Genomic DNA, 13,716 nt, shown 5'->3' with positions numbered 1-13,716 from the left:
CAAATTAACTTATATTAAGATACTGTATTTTACGGGAGTAGCACTTTTGAATTTACTAATGTTACAATGGGATCATCAGTTTAAATATATTTGTGTCCAGGAAGCATGTATTTGAATTGGGTTGCTTTTCTTATGTGGTGAAAGGAGGTTTCTGATGTCATAAATATTATATTTCCTTTTCACCACTGCCTGGCTTCTGACTTCCATCCAGAATGCGGACCAGTTAGCCTTTCCAGAGTGTCAGTCCTTATTGTCTTGTTTCATTTTTAGTCTCAACATCAATGAAGCAGGCCCATATGGAACAGCCTGCTCTTTCAGAAGCAAGTTCTTCACAAGGGTCCATACATGGTCCAAGAGAAGTCAGCAAAACCTCAGTGACTGAATTAACTTCACCAGAGGAAAAACTCACTCAAGTAGAAAATATACTTGATCTCTGGAGTGGAAGTCTTAAGGTATTTCTATTGTATGGAATCCTTAAAAATCATTCATAGATATCATTGTATTGTAGAGTGAGTGCAGGAGAAATTGCAGTGTGATTGCTGGGAGAATGGTATTTCTTCTTGTTGTTGCATATTGCGCATAAACATATATAGCATAGAATATATTGTTTCAAAAACTTCGGAATAACTGTCTCCATTAGGGATGTTCTGATATCATGATTCAATACTTCAGTGTGTCTGGTAATATTTATAGCTGTAAACAGCTTATGTAATGAAGGTATCACTGTAAATATTTGCGTCTCCTTAATTGCTGAGTGTTTTAAGATTAAAGTAATAGGGAGGAGGGAATAATTTAAACTAATTGCGTTACTGTCATCCTTTCAACTTCTCAGACAAATATTCTGACTGAACTGAAAAATTGGAAACTTAATTTGATTCAACATCACAAGCTTCAAATGAGACAAGAGAAAGAGAAACATGCCGCACATGTGAAACAACTGCAGAATGAGATGGAAAACCTGAAGGAGTTACTTCATACTTATGAAATCTCTATTAGCAGGAAAGATGAGGTACTCTGTTTTCATACTCTGTTTAAAAATATCCACACTAAATTTTCTGGACCATCTCTTTGAACAAAATATTTTTGAAGCAAGTAACATGGAGAAGTAAATAATACATTCACACTGTATAGTAGAAAAATAATCGTTGTTGCTAAAAGGGTTGTCTGTACTAAAAATGAATGCACATTATATGTGCATACTTTGCATTGTTTGCTTCTTAAATCTAGAATCTACTCGTTTCTTATTTATTTCATGAAGATCACACGGGCTTAGGTGAGTCTTTTAGCTCCTACACTTTAAAAGCCTCTAAATTTTCAATTATTAGATCGGTTTTCCTCAATTTTAAATGGGCAGCAGTCTCCTAAGTGTTGAAGAGCCTCTATTTTAGGATTCTTAGGAATTCTACATTTATACATATTCTGAAGATTGGACATTTGGAGTCTCTGATTTACACTTTCCTGCTATCAACGATGTAAACAACTTCAAAATTAACTAGTACTGTGAAAGTGGATATAAAATCTTGGCAGTTTTGCAATCACATAACATAATTGAGTCTTCTTACTGCTACCCTGAACATTTAACCTAGTACTTGAGAACATTTAATGGAGTTTGAATTTGTAATTCCTACTGACATTTTCAAAAAACATACATTGCGGGAGTTAAAATATGAATGGAGATGATGTTCTGTGTCCATTTGGAAAACAGACTAATCTTACAGACCAAGCAAATATGAATGTTGTAACATTACATGAACAGGATTAGTCTTGTACAATGTAACTAGTACCTATGTACATGGCTATTTCAGCATATACATTTCTAACATCTAATTCTGTTGGCTATCATTGTATGTCAGTTGTATTTAATGTGCCATAATTCTCAATGATATCTTGAAAGCTCTAATTTTTTTTCTGCTGCCAAAGAAATTATTTCTTCAGCCAATTTTGTAGTTCTGTTTCTAAGAAAAAAATCATTTGAATAGAAAATTACTATTGCTACCACCTGAATGGAAGGTGGCAGTGCTTCCATGCTTCCATATATCACTCCATAGTGGTCAAAACTGCTGTATCCTGATATGGATATAAACCAAAGTCCATCAGCCTCACAAACATTACAAGTATTATAAATTCTTATTTCACATTGTAAATCTCAAATGCTTTTTATTTGCAAAAATATCCTAATTAACAAAAACAGACCTAGGCTAAGGCTTCTGGTGTGTGTCAGCATGTACGCAGCATCGAAAATTGACTTTTATGTTAGTATATGACACTTTTTCAATGAAAGTAATTAATATATCTATTTAATTTGCTTTCTGTTTTAATTTTAGGTATCATTCATTTCATTAATGTATGTTCAATGATTACTACTTGTAACAAATGCAATATAATGTTAACATATGTTAGCATTAGCATGTAATATCATAAAAAGTTGTTCTCAACAATCTTTATGCAGTAGTTAAAGTAACTTTACATTATTCCCCAAAGTCCCATGATAGGTCGCTGTTGACCATTGGAGTTGCTCATGTGTGACTGATGGCAGAGTCTAGCTTAAGAAGTTAGGCAGAAATATAGAGAAATATTGAGATTTGGTGTACCAAATTTGCATCATATCTGGCTTAATTTTTAATTGGGGAACCTCAGCTTTATGTGTACTCATTAAATTTAGAGATTGCTGGTAAAAGCCCCCAGTTGCAGTCTCTGTCCAGTAGGACATCTTGCCTCTCAAATGTTTTAGTTGCTATAAGCCTATATAATATCTTTCATGAGAACTTCTAAAGAGAGTAACAATTCTTAATAAGATTTTTCTAGTTTGTAGCAACTACTTGGCTTGTTTATTCTGTTCCGACAAGTGAAAAATCTTCTAATATAAATGTTTCTGATTTTTAAAAATTTTCTTTGAAATAATTTTCTGATGTTATGCTACAGTAACATTTAATTATGAGAAAGTAGCTCAGAAACCAGCAAATGTAGGAGGAAATAGCAATTCAGTTGAACTTCTCCTAAAACTACACAATGGAAGTGCCACAATCTGAGTGTTGAAGCCACAAGAATTTTACTTCTGGTTTGAACTCTGATTGTTTCTTACTTGATTAGAGTAAGGGGAAGTTTCAGTAGAAAGCATCCATTAAAAGCAAGTGCTTCAAGTGAAAAATAATTGAGACATAAAGTACATTCTATTTGACCTTACAATGATCATAGCTATTGAAATAGTGTTAATATTTTTGCAGGTAATTACTAACTTGACCCAAGCATTAGAGAAGCAAAAGGAGCGAGTAGAGTTGATGAGAACGTTTACGATGTGGCGGATTCAGCATGTTAAAACCAAACAAGAAGTATGTGCACAAAATAAGAATGCAATGAAAATTAAAACTCTGAACTCAAAAGAGTCAGAGCTGCTGCAGTTCCTGTTACAGTTTGAAGAAATTACGGTGTTTCTATTTTGATGTGTTTGACAGTGTCAAATAACAGTTTGGAAAGATCAGCTCTAAAACGAACCTTGCTGTCAGAATACTCTCTGGAATGGGGAAAAAAAACCATTGTCTGCTGACTGTATTGAAATAGAGTAGAATAGTAGAGTTGTTTCAAAGTAGTTTTTAAACAATCCTGAAGTGTAAATTTATTCAAAAGGTGTTTTATGCTAACTATCTGCAATCTTTGTAACTGCATATTTTTTGTGATTCCTGCAGTGAATCCAAATGTGCACATACCCATCAAATGGCTTCACACATGCCTGCTTACACCGCATGTATGAGGTTGTTTGAGTGTCATTAAACTAACAGTAAGACCACTGTTGTGTGTAGCCTAGGAGTTCACAAACACAGTTTCTTGTGTTGGGGTCAGGAATGTGCCATGGCACGTGTGCAGAGGCAGCACTGAGCTGCTGACACTGCTTGTGTAACACTTCACTGGAGGACCTGTAACTCAGTTAAGGAGTTCCTACTGTGGTCTGTGTAATAAGCTGTAAGACAATCATCCACACTGGAGTACTGAGATTTTATCATCCCTGAACTTTTGTGTGATATGGTTGTATTTACTTCCTAAGGAATATGCAAATAGCATAGCAGACAGACATTTCCAGAGAGCTTTGATGAAGAAAGTGGGCAGCATGGCGCTCTGCTAGTGAAGTAAGATGGAAAGACAAAGTAGCAAGAGCCTGTCAGTTAAGGGCAGAAGATGTGTGTGTTCAGCTGACCAATGATTATGAAGCCAAAATTGCAGAGGTAAAATCAATTATTTTCCCTTCTTTTGCTCCTTCACTCCCAATCCCTGTCCCTCCAAAGTATCTCTTTCTCAGAAAACCTAACAAACATGAGTATTTTCCAGCAGAACAGAGCTCCCAAGTATGCAAGAAGATCTGAATGGATCTAAGATCTCTGTTACGTTTTCAGATGTGACTTTGTTTCCCTGCATCTGATATAAAATGTTGCCTATCTGCATGCACAGATGAAATAAACTGGACTTTCTTCAAACGAGGCAAATCTCTGTTTGCCTACCGGTGGGAACACCATTAGTTTTCTAACAGCTTCCTGTTAATATGGGCTATGCATTTTGAGGTCTTAATAAAGAAGACAGTGGGAATAGAAGACCATTCTTATTACGAATGGTCATGATGAGTAGAATTTTTTTTTTTTCTGTAATAGCTACTCTGTTAAAGGCTGAAATTAAGTTTGATTTTTCTTCACCTTGCCAATTAAGCTTCTTAAAGAATTTTCAGATCTTAAGATGAGATTGTCAACATATGCATTGGTACATGCTAAGTAATCAGTTTTAAAATACAACTTTTAAGAGTTTTGTATTTCAGCAAGAAATTAAACCTTGAACTTTAAGAACAGGCTTACCAAATGTGTCTTAACAGCACAAAAACCATAAGTAGCAACTTGCTCTGTTCTTTTCTCGGCATTTTTAGTTTTTTACAGTATCTAGAGAAGAGAGATTGGTGATGAAAATTTACCCTATATTTAAATAATTGTCTGAGAACACTTGCTCTTCTGTTGAATGATCCCATGTTTCTGCAGAAATCTGGGTTGTGCCGAGATGCCAACTTCTAAAAGACAAAAGCTTGCAAGATACATTTCTGCTTAGGTAGGGTTTTGAATACAGTCTTGTCCTTGATATGTTCTAGTACTAATATTGTGCTGTATTACAGAGAAACTGCAGTGAGCTTTTCATCTCCAGTGAAGCAGAGATTTTTAAGTGAAAATACCTTTGTAAATACAGTAAATAATTTTTAAAGTTAATTGATGAATATGTAGTTTGCATTCAGAAGTAAGAGAGAGCTGTTTCCTCATTCTGTTTCGTAGTTAACTGCTACTTTGGAACAGAGGAAAGCTGAGATTCTGCGACTGCACAGTGAAAGAGATCACTATGAAGACACCCTGAAGAAAGCCTTTATGCGTGGTGTAGGTGCTTTGAATCTGGAAGCAATGTCCATGTTTCAAAGCAAGGACAGTAGGCCAGATCCTGGTTAGTATGAATAGCAGCTTTAATCTGGTTGTGTGTGTGCGTTTTTGTTGGATTTGTTTGGGATTTTTTGTTTGTTTTAATGGAGTTTCTTTTCTCTTTTTTTTTCATTTGAGAGTCTGTGGCAATACAGAGTTTATTAAACTTTTATTGCTTTAAAATGTCCTGTTGAATATGTTGAGAAATACTCTGATGCTGAACTTCGTACTGCTGTAGCTAAAAGTAGGAATGTGTTCTCTTCATCCCACGTTGCTGAGAGAGTAGTAACCTGCAGCTGAAGGCAGAACGAGAAGTCAAAGGTGGCAAACTTCTTAAAACACCAGGTTATGGAGCAGTGAGGACAAAATCCTGAAAATTCCTTTATGCTCTGGAATCTCAGTGTGCAATGAATCAGCTTTACCCAGCTCTCCCTTCTTTTTTAATCTTGCTTTTGAATGTAAAAAGGGCAAGCAAATCTCTCATGTTCTGTATTTAGTTGTAACTCTGTGCCAGAACAGGAAACACCAGTCTATTTTTAGCAGCAGCATACTCGTAAAACCCGTGTAGCTACACAGGGAAGAGCTGCACATGCTTAATGATGTAATGAAATCACCCCCTCAGAGTGAGACAATCTGTAGCAGTGGGAACCTAATCGTGCTGGTGCAGCAACCTACGTTAAAGAGAAAATAGCTGTGCTAGCAGGAGTGTCACAGCTATGCATGTGGCTCAACAACCAGCTGTACTGGCAGCAGTGGTTAATAGCCTTAGACAAGTAACTTCAGTTGCTAAATTTAACAGTCTTACACAGAAGTTTCTGAACTACTTTAGAAAAATTCTTCACCAAAAAATGTAGCTCGGAAGAGGAAATAGTAACCTGAAGAAAATGGAAGAGGATACTTACCTGAGCAGCTGTCGAAGCCTGTTAAACGTAAGTGGTATTTGTGTAGTTCCTTAGGAAATTAATATGACATCAGGTAAGTGTAGTAGCTGTGTGCTAGTAAAAACATAGGATCAGTATTTGTAGACTGTTAAGAATGAATGATTTCTTTAAGATACTGAGTTTGGGAATAAAATTACAGGGCATTTCCCAGGTACTTTTTTTTCACTAATTAGTACTTTTGTACTAATTAAGAACTATTCTATCTTGAAGCTTTATCCTTTATTTGTTTGTTTATTGTTTTCAAAAAACATGCAACAGACAACAGGTCTCCCTGATAATGAAGGGTAACTGATTCATGTGAAAGCATTGTTTCTGTAGACCTATAAAAATGAGGGTAAATAGTAAGGAAATGAAGAAAACTGAGCTCTAGAACAGTTGTGACCAACCCCTGAGTTTCATGGGTCAAAGATTTTGCTTGATTTTTACCAAGAAGCTGGAACTGATACTCTAGACCAGAGCAAGACCTAAAGATTTTGCTGTGCTGGATGTTAGGCTACCCATAACTTATTTATTTGTGTATCTGCTATTATGCTGTTTTAATCAGGCTTCATAACATCTCACAGACTGTGTTTCAGTCCTAAGCAGGTCATCATCTTCCACCACCTCTTGTACCACGTTCTCCCCTGCCCTAGGCTTACTATCTTTTTCTTGCTACAGCCAGATGTGGTTTTAATGAAGTTAGTTACATAATTATTTAATATGGTTGAACAACCGTCGATCTGCGTTCTTGATCAGGTAGAACAGTGATCAGGACATCAGAAGACTGCAAACATCAGAGAAGATGATTGTGATTTGTTTCTAGTCTTTTAATCTGTGGGTATCAAAACTTCATGTGCCAGAATCAGTCAGCAATTATAAATTTATATGAACACTGCAGTGCCACCTACTGTCATTGTATATAAAAGCAGAATTTCACCCCTTTACAAATTTATTATTAGGTTATTTTAACGTACAATTAATATACACACAATATACAGATAACATACATATCGTATATCATTATACTGCATTTATTAGTAGTGTGCATGTATCACAGCCTTAATGGCTTCATAATATTTAGTGTCAGTGTTGATGGTGTAAATGTTATCTGCCTAATTTGCTGACTTTCTTTTTAATTAATAATATATCAAGATTATTTTAACCTTTTTATGTATTTAGAAGAACACTGAAGCCAAAAAATTCATAACTTTTTGCTTATAAAAATCCTAACACTGTTTTTCTTCAGTAGCATAGATCAGATCTGACTAGTCTATAACTGTGTATTGGTCCTGTCTGTGCTTAAGCTTAATGTGTGTGTACATACATAGATATGTAAGAAATGTATATTTTGGCATTCTTTTACTCTTGACATCTACAAGTATTGCACAGATTTGAAGCACATTCCTTTTATTTTTCCTCCATATTTCAGCTAAGAATGAAAAAAAACCAAACACGACTACCACACAGTGTCACTCTAGTCCCTGGAATGAGCAAATTTCTCTCATCCTGGAACTCCTGCTGGCATCAGCTGCTTCAGAAATAGGAGAGTAAATAAGAATACCTCTCTCTCCTTCCTTTAATAAAGTCTGTATTCTAAAAGGAAAAGGCTGGAACTGCTTGGAAAAGAGACTGGGCTTATGTCTGCAGATCTGGCATCCCCAGTGTCTGCATTTTAAGATAAAAGTATCCCAGATGGATTTTGTTCAAGCTTAAGCTTACCCAGCCTACCCTCACAGGGACACGAGAGCTATAGGGTGCCTGTAGATTGTCCCAGCCAGGATGAGGCCACTGTCCAGCAGTTATATATGGGGATGAGATGCTGCTGCTAATGTGTAACATTTTATTTTACTACCAGTAAGCCCCCTTAAGGATCTTGTGCTCTCAGAAGTCCAGTATGACCTTTGTGTTTTCCTCTTTGTACTGGTTTGGCCAAATTTAGAAATATATCCTCTGAGAGAAGGCACAGCCACCCCTCCCCACACCAGCTTTGGGAAAAATAAATTTTCCTCGAAGGAAAGTGAAGGAGAAAAAACTATTTATTTACCAAACACATGGAAAAAGGATAATAATGCTAAATAATAAAATCTGTCACTGTGGAGAATAAAACCTGGGAAAGTGTTCAAGTCCTCCCTTTGGTCTCCTTGGAGCTGGGGCTTGGCCCAGGGCCAGGCCCTCTGGGTGCTTCCTCGCTCCCCTGCCGCAGCTGAAAAAAAAATCCCTATCTCTGTGTGATCTTGAACAAGCTGCAACCTGCTTTGAGAAAGTTTTGCTCAGTTTTCCTTCCCCCCTCAGGCTCAGTTTAAAGGCATAGAAAGGCACAAGAATTAATTTCTGGGTATAGGGCAGCGATATGGGATACACATCATAAGGTCACCCCAAGACACTATCTAAACTGGATCTTAGGATAAGAGCACCTCCTGCACACTGGTTTTAGTTCTGGAAAGCAGTAGGAAGAACCTCAGTTCTTTGCACTACAAGTAGGTGACATGTGCCATGGGGATGTTGAGACATAACTGAGAAACAAGCCCCTTGAAAAACATATACAAGCACCTCAAAAGATGGGTAAAATACAGGAATGTTATTCTGCCTACCTACCTACCTCTATAAAGAACAGCCTGATCTTTTTTATTCTATTCTACAAAATCCCAAAGAAATACTAAAATTTTTATTGTAATGTATCTTCCCCCATATCCCCACTCCTTAGGGTTAGCTAGCTTATGTGCTGATCCCATTACTTTTTGTTTCTAATAGTAGATGCAGGAAGCAGGAGAAATGATAATGCTCCCACTGATGCAGGAAGGCCACCTCCTTCACAGTATAATCCGCCCTCACCACCACCTCCACCAGCAGCTTCTCTTCAGATGGAAGGCATGGTAAGCATGTAGCTGGAACAGAATTGTATTTGCTAGTGACAAAAAAGAAACTCCCTGGTTTGGGCTTTTTTGAAGAAAGTCCAAGTCTAAAAGGAAACCTGCAGGTGTGTTCAGACTGCACTGTGAAAATGAGGTGACTGGGACACAGCTGCTGTGGCTTGCTGTACTTTCATTAAGCTTTTTTTTTATTTTAGTGAAAATGCATTAAACTAATGAAGACAAGGTCACTACAATAAACATCATTTGCTCTCTAATGTTCTCTCTGGAAAAAAGCTGTTAAGAGGTTTTTTTTAAAAAAAACCTCTGAATTTAATGTACTCTGAAAAGATGAAAAGCTGGCTTGACTTAAAACTTCTTTTTTAGGGGGGGTAACACATATAGACATTGAGGGAACTCACCTTATTGTCCTATCATATCAACTTAGCCAGATCATCATCTAGTGGCATGATTGTTCTGGAGCTGCCCTGGAGCCATCCTGAAAACCTTGCCACTGTAGAACAGTATCATGTTGGAGAGTAGGTTAAAACAGAGATGATGTGCATGCCTCTCTCCTGATTTTTAATTCTAAGAGTGACAAATGTTATTCACACAATTTCTACTATTTTTAGACAAGTAATTTTAAATTAGACAATTAACAGTAACACTAGAGGTAAGATATCTGCAAAGACATTACAATTAAAAGGGTAATCGGGATAGTCAAAAAACTGACTGTCTAAGGAGTAAAATTGTATTTTTTATAAAGTAGTACTCATTCTTTGTAAACTCTGGTTTCATTTCAGTTTTCTAGCCACCTGGCTCATGGAAGTACTCCTGAGACCAGGCTAGATGCTGATTCTCCAGGAATCATCAGTAGCACAGCAGGATCTGGTGTGACATCAACTCAAAAACTGGTAACGCGCTAAAATTAACTTTTTTTCTTCTTTTAAGGCATATTCATAACAAATACTAGTTTGGGTATTGTTATTTGTGCATTTCTCAGAGCAACACAGGTATGCAGTTGAGGGCACTGCCATAGAGTTTACATGGCAGTACAAAGACACTAGCTTGCAAGTGCTCATTTATGTCACATAAACCCATTTATGCTAGGAGCAGTTTTAAATTCTTTGTAGGTAGGGCAGTATGGCAAAATGAGGAATAGGAGAGTGCATGTACACTTAGCTATAGTGCAACAGGAACAATCAGTGTTTGACTTGATAACCTTTTGTTATGGACAGTGCTTTGTCTTGTTGTACTGCTGTTTGAAATTTCTGTCATTCCCTTTTCTATGCTTAGTGCTAAACTGCCCTCCTTTTCTAGCACTTGATACAAGTTGCTATCAGCTGTCAGAGAAAGATGCATTATTGTACACATGGGAGCTTTTTTATTTTCTGTTCTGTCATTGCTAGAAAGGATTTCCACAGTGGCAGAAGTACCTTCAGCTGTCACTCAAGCATGCAGTCAGTGAGCAAAGCTAAACTATCCATGCTGCTTGATTTTTGTCAAATTAGTCTTACTTCCCTCAGGACAGAAGTCATTTGCTTGAAATGCTGTCTCATTCTTAGGAGTCGAAAAAAATTGAGTCATCCTGGCTGCAGCCAGGTGGAGCAAATTCAGTCCTGTGTAATGTAACTGGATTACCTGCATCATCACAAGTTCCATTTAGGCATGTGGCAGATAAAACTGAGCAGAAATACTAGAGTATTGTAAATATTATGTTTAAAATTTTTTACCAATTAATACTTGATTTATTTATAGCCCATGGCAAAAGTAATAACATCTGCACAACAGAAAGCAGGAAGAACAATCACTGCTCGAATCACAGGCCGAGCTGATATGGGACAAAGATCCAGAGCTTCTGGGAGTTTAGCAGTGATGGGAGTTGCTCCACCCATGAGTTCAGTCATTGTTGAGAAACATCATCCGGTCACTCAGGTAAATCAGATTATGCTTCTTACAGTATTTTTATTACAACACATCTGGTAATAGTTTGAAGAAAAATTACCTTGTGAAGAGGTATTAGACAAAGCTCAGACTTGAGGCCTGTTGAAAATAGCAAACAGTACTTACTGTCTATGTGTAGGAGGCACTGGTGAGGAGATGTTTAACCCCAGCCAGCAGCCAAGCCCCATGCAGCCACTCACTCACTCCCCCACCAGAAAGATCAGGGAGAAAATTGGAAGGGTGAGAGCTGGAAAACTCATGTGTTGAGAAGAAGACAGTTTAATAGGGAAAGCAAAGGCTGTGCACACAAACAAAGCAAAACAAGGAATTCATTCACTGCTTCCCATGGGCAGGCAGGTGTTCAGCCATTCCAGGAGAGCAGGGCCCCATCACACATAATGGTTACTTGGGAAGACAAAACTCAAATCACTCCAAACATTCCTCCTTCATTCCCTCCTTTATAAACTGAGCATGGTGCCACAGGGTCTGGAATATCCCTTTGGTCAGTTGGGGTCACCTGTCCTGGCTCTGTCTCCTCCCAACCTCCCAACCACTGCATGGCAGTACCAAAAGCAGAAAAGGCCCCCATTTCCTGCCATGACTCACAGCCCTGTGGCACACTGCACATAGCTTTCAAGAATTTGGGCTATTAAGAGAAAGTAATACTTAAACTGTATGTTCGTAGGAGATTAGAGATTCAGTGTGGTAATTACTTCATTAAGAACAATTTCTGGATTGAGATTTTGTGACTAGTGTGACAAGGAATGCACCTGAACTAGTGTAACAAACACTGATTTCTAAAAATGTAGTAGGTGTGACAGCCCTAGAGATATATTCTGTATACCCTTTCTGCAAATAAAAACCTAAGTGGAAGTCAAGTATTTCTCTTGAGTTAATTTGAGAGGGGAGAGAGTTTACCTTGATTAAAAGCAACTGTTTGTTACACTAAGGTGGCTAGTTTTATGGGCAGAAAATTAATTCTTGATAAAATTGCAAACCTTTTCTTTTCAAAGACCTTTCAGAGACTGCCTCATAGCAAATACTAAGCTTCAAAAGTAAAGTTGGCATGATTAAATTAGCACTACAGGGGGAAATTGTGAGCAGTATGGTAAAAAACTGAAACAAGCCAACCTTGAAGTAAGATTGAAGTGATAAAACCTCAAGATAATTAGTTAACTGGAAGTTTAGCACGTTATATTCGGAAAAGTGTATTACAGATAAGAAAGGAAATTACCCTTTCTGATAAATGACCATTTATTTTTCCCTTTTTGATAAGTGTATTTCAGTTTGCTGGATTGCATATGTTTCTTTCTAAACTACGTCTCACCTAGAGCTATTTTAATGGGAATTTTTTGTGCCATTAAGTGTTTTGATGTATCTGATTACTTTTCAGCAAACCATATCACAAGCCACTGCTGCTAAATATCCTCTAACTGTGCTGCGTTCTTCTGGCTCTACCACTTCGAGACCTGCAGGACAAGCTGGGCGAGTGCTTCAGGGCCAAACCCATGCCAGTGTTTAGTCAATAAAAGTTGTTGACTGATTGACTGTCTTTCTCACCAGTAGGGGTTTTTAATCAGGGTACCTCTTCCCAGTTGTGGTGGTTTGGTCCAAAATACTCATTACTGTTTATCTTCTGTGAGATAGGAATTAGGAGAAATGCAAAGCAGGCACCAAACTTGAAAGAATTTAAAGGCGTTTATTTAACAGACCTAAAAGAAGAAAGAAAGTTATACCACCTTCAGAACTCTCCTCTTCCCCCCACTTTCCTCCCTTCTCCCACTGACAATGTAAAAAGACAACCCTTAAGATGTTCAGTCTGTTTACCACTGCCATAATAACCTTGTTTAGTCCATTTAGAAAGAGAAGTCTCTTTTTGCTCATGCTATGACAACATTATCATGAGACAGCCACCTGGGTTGGTTCTCTGCTCGCATGTGAGTCCCTTCCCCCAACTTGCACCTTTTCCCGCAACTGCTTTCGAGGGTCCACTCTTGAAGTTTTTTGGGGTACAATTTTAAGGTTGAGCCGTTCAGAAATAAAAACAGAGGCCCTTCTCCTTCCCTGGGAGCAAAGGGTCTTCCTCATCTTCATTGTTAGGACTAAATCTGGGAGCACCTCTAGGAACTGAGGTTTTCTCCTTTTCCATTTGGAGCAAAATTCCTCATCAGGTTCATCTCTAGGGACTGAGGTTTTCTCCTTTCCCAGTTGGAGCAAAAGTCCTCATCTGGTCCATCTCCCCCTGTCCAAAATTCTCATGAAATTACAGCTGCGTCAGCATCTGCCTATCTCAGCGCAGGTGCTTTTGCTTACGAGTTGAACACTCCACCCCCCATATGGAATTCATGGAATTACAACGGGATACTCTGATGTATCATAGCTTCACAACAGAATTTCAGCTTTAAGCATCTCCTCTCTCTCTTCCCTAGGGTTTTTAGCTCTTCACAGCAATAAAAGGGTTAATCTCACCTTGGCCTTGCAGCTGGAATGTTCCTTATCGCTGTTGGTCACCTGACCTCTGCTGGACAGAGGTGCCGCTTTGCTGAAATCTTGGCCGCAGTGGGGTGT

The 13,716-nt window shown here is 37.9% G+C and overlaps 1 protein-coding gene across 1 annotated transcript; it reads left to right on the top strand.

The window, feature by feature from the left end:
- The first annotated feature begins 137 nt into the window (after positions 1-137).
- LOC103622600 (centrosomal protein POC5-like) lies at positions 138-12,707 on the top strand. The gene is given in 10 exon segments (XM_017744674.1): positions 138-452; positions 833-1,009; positions 3,225-3,329; positions 4,040-4,092; positions 4,094-4,217; positions 5,298-5,460; positions 9,107-9,228; positions 10,008-10,118; positions 10,963-11,139; positions 12,542-12,707. Coding segments are annotated over 10 exon segments (1,332 nt in total). The 5' UTR covers positions 138-281; the 3' UTR covers positions 12,671-12,707.
- The last annotated feature ends 1,009 nt before the right edge of the window (positions 12,708-13,716 follow it).

This window comes from Corvus brachyrhynchos, unplaced genomic scaffold (assembly GCF_000691975.1).
Source record: "Corvus brachyrhynchos isolate BGI_N302 unplaced genomic scaffold, ASM69197v1 scaffold449, whole genome shotgun sequence".
Classification (NCBI taxonomy): Eukaryota; Metazoa; Chordata; class Aves; order Passeriformes; family Corvidae; genus Corvus; species Corvus brachyrhynchos.
Note: the sequence above shows the minus strand (reverse complement) of the source record. Positions and strands in the feature narration are given on the sequence as shown.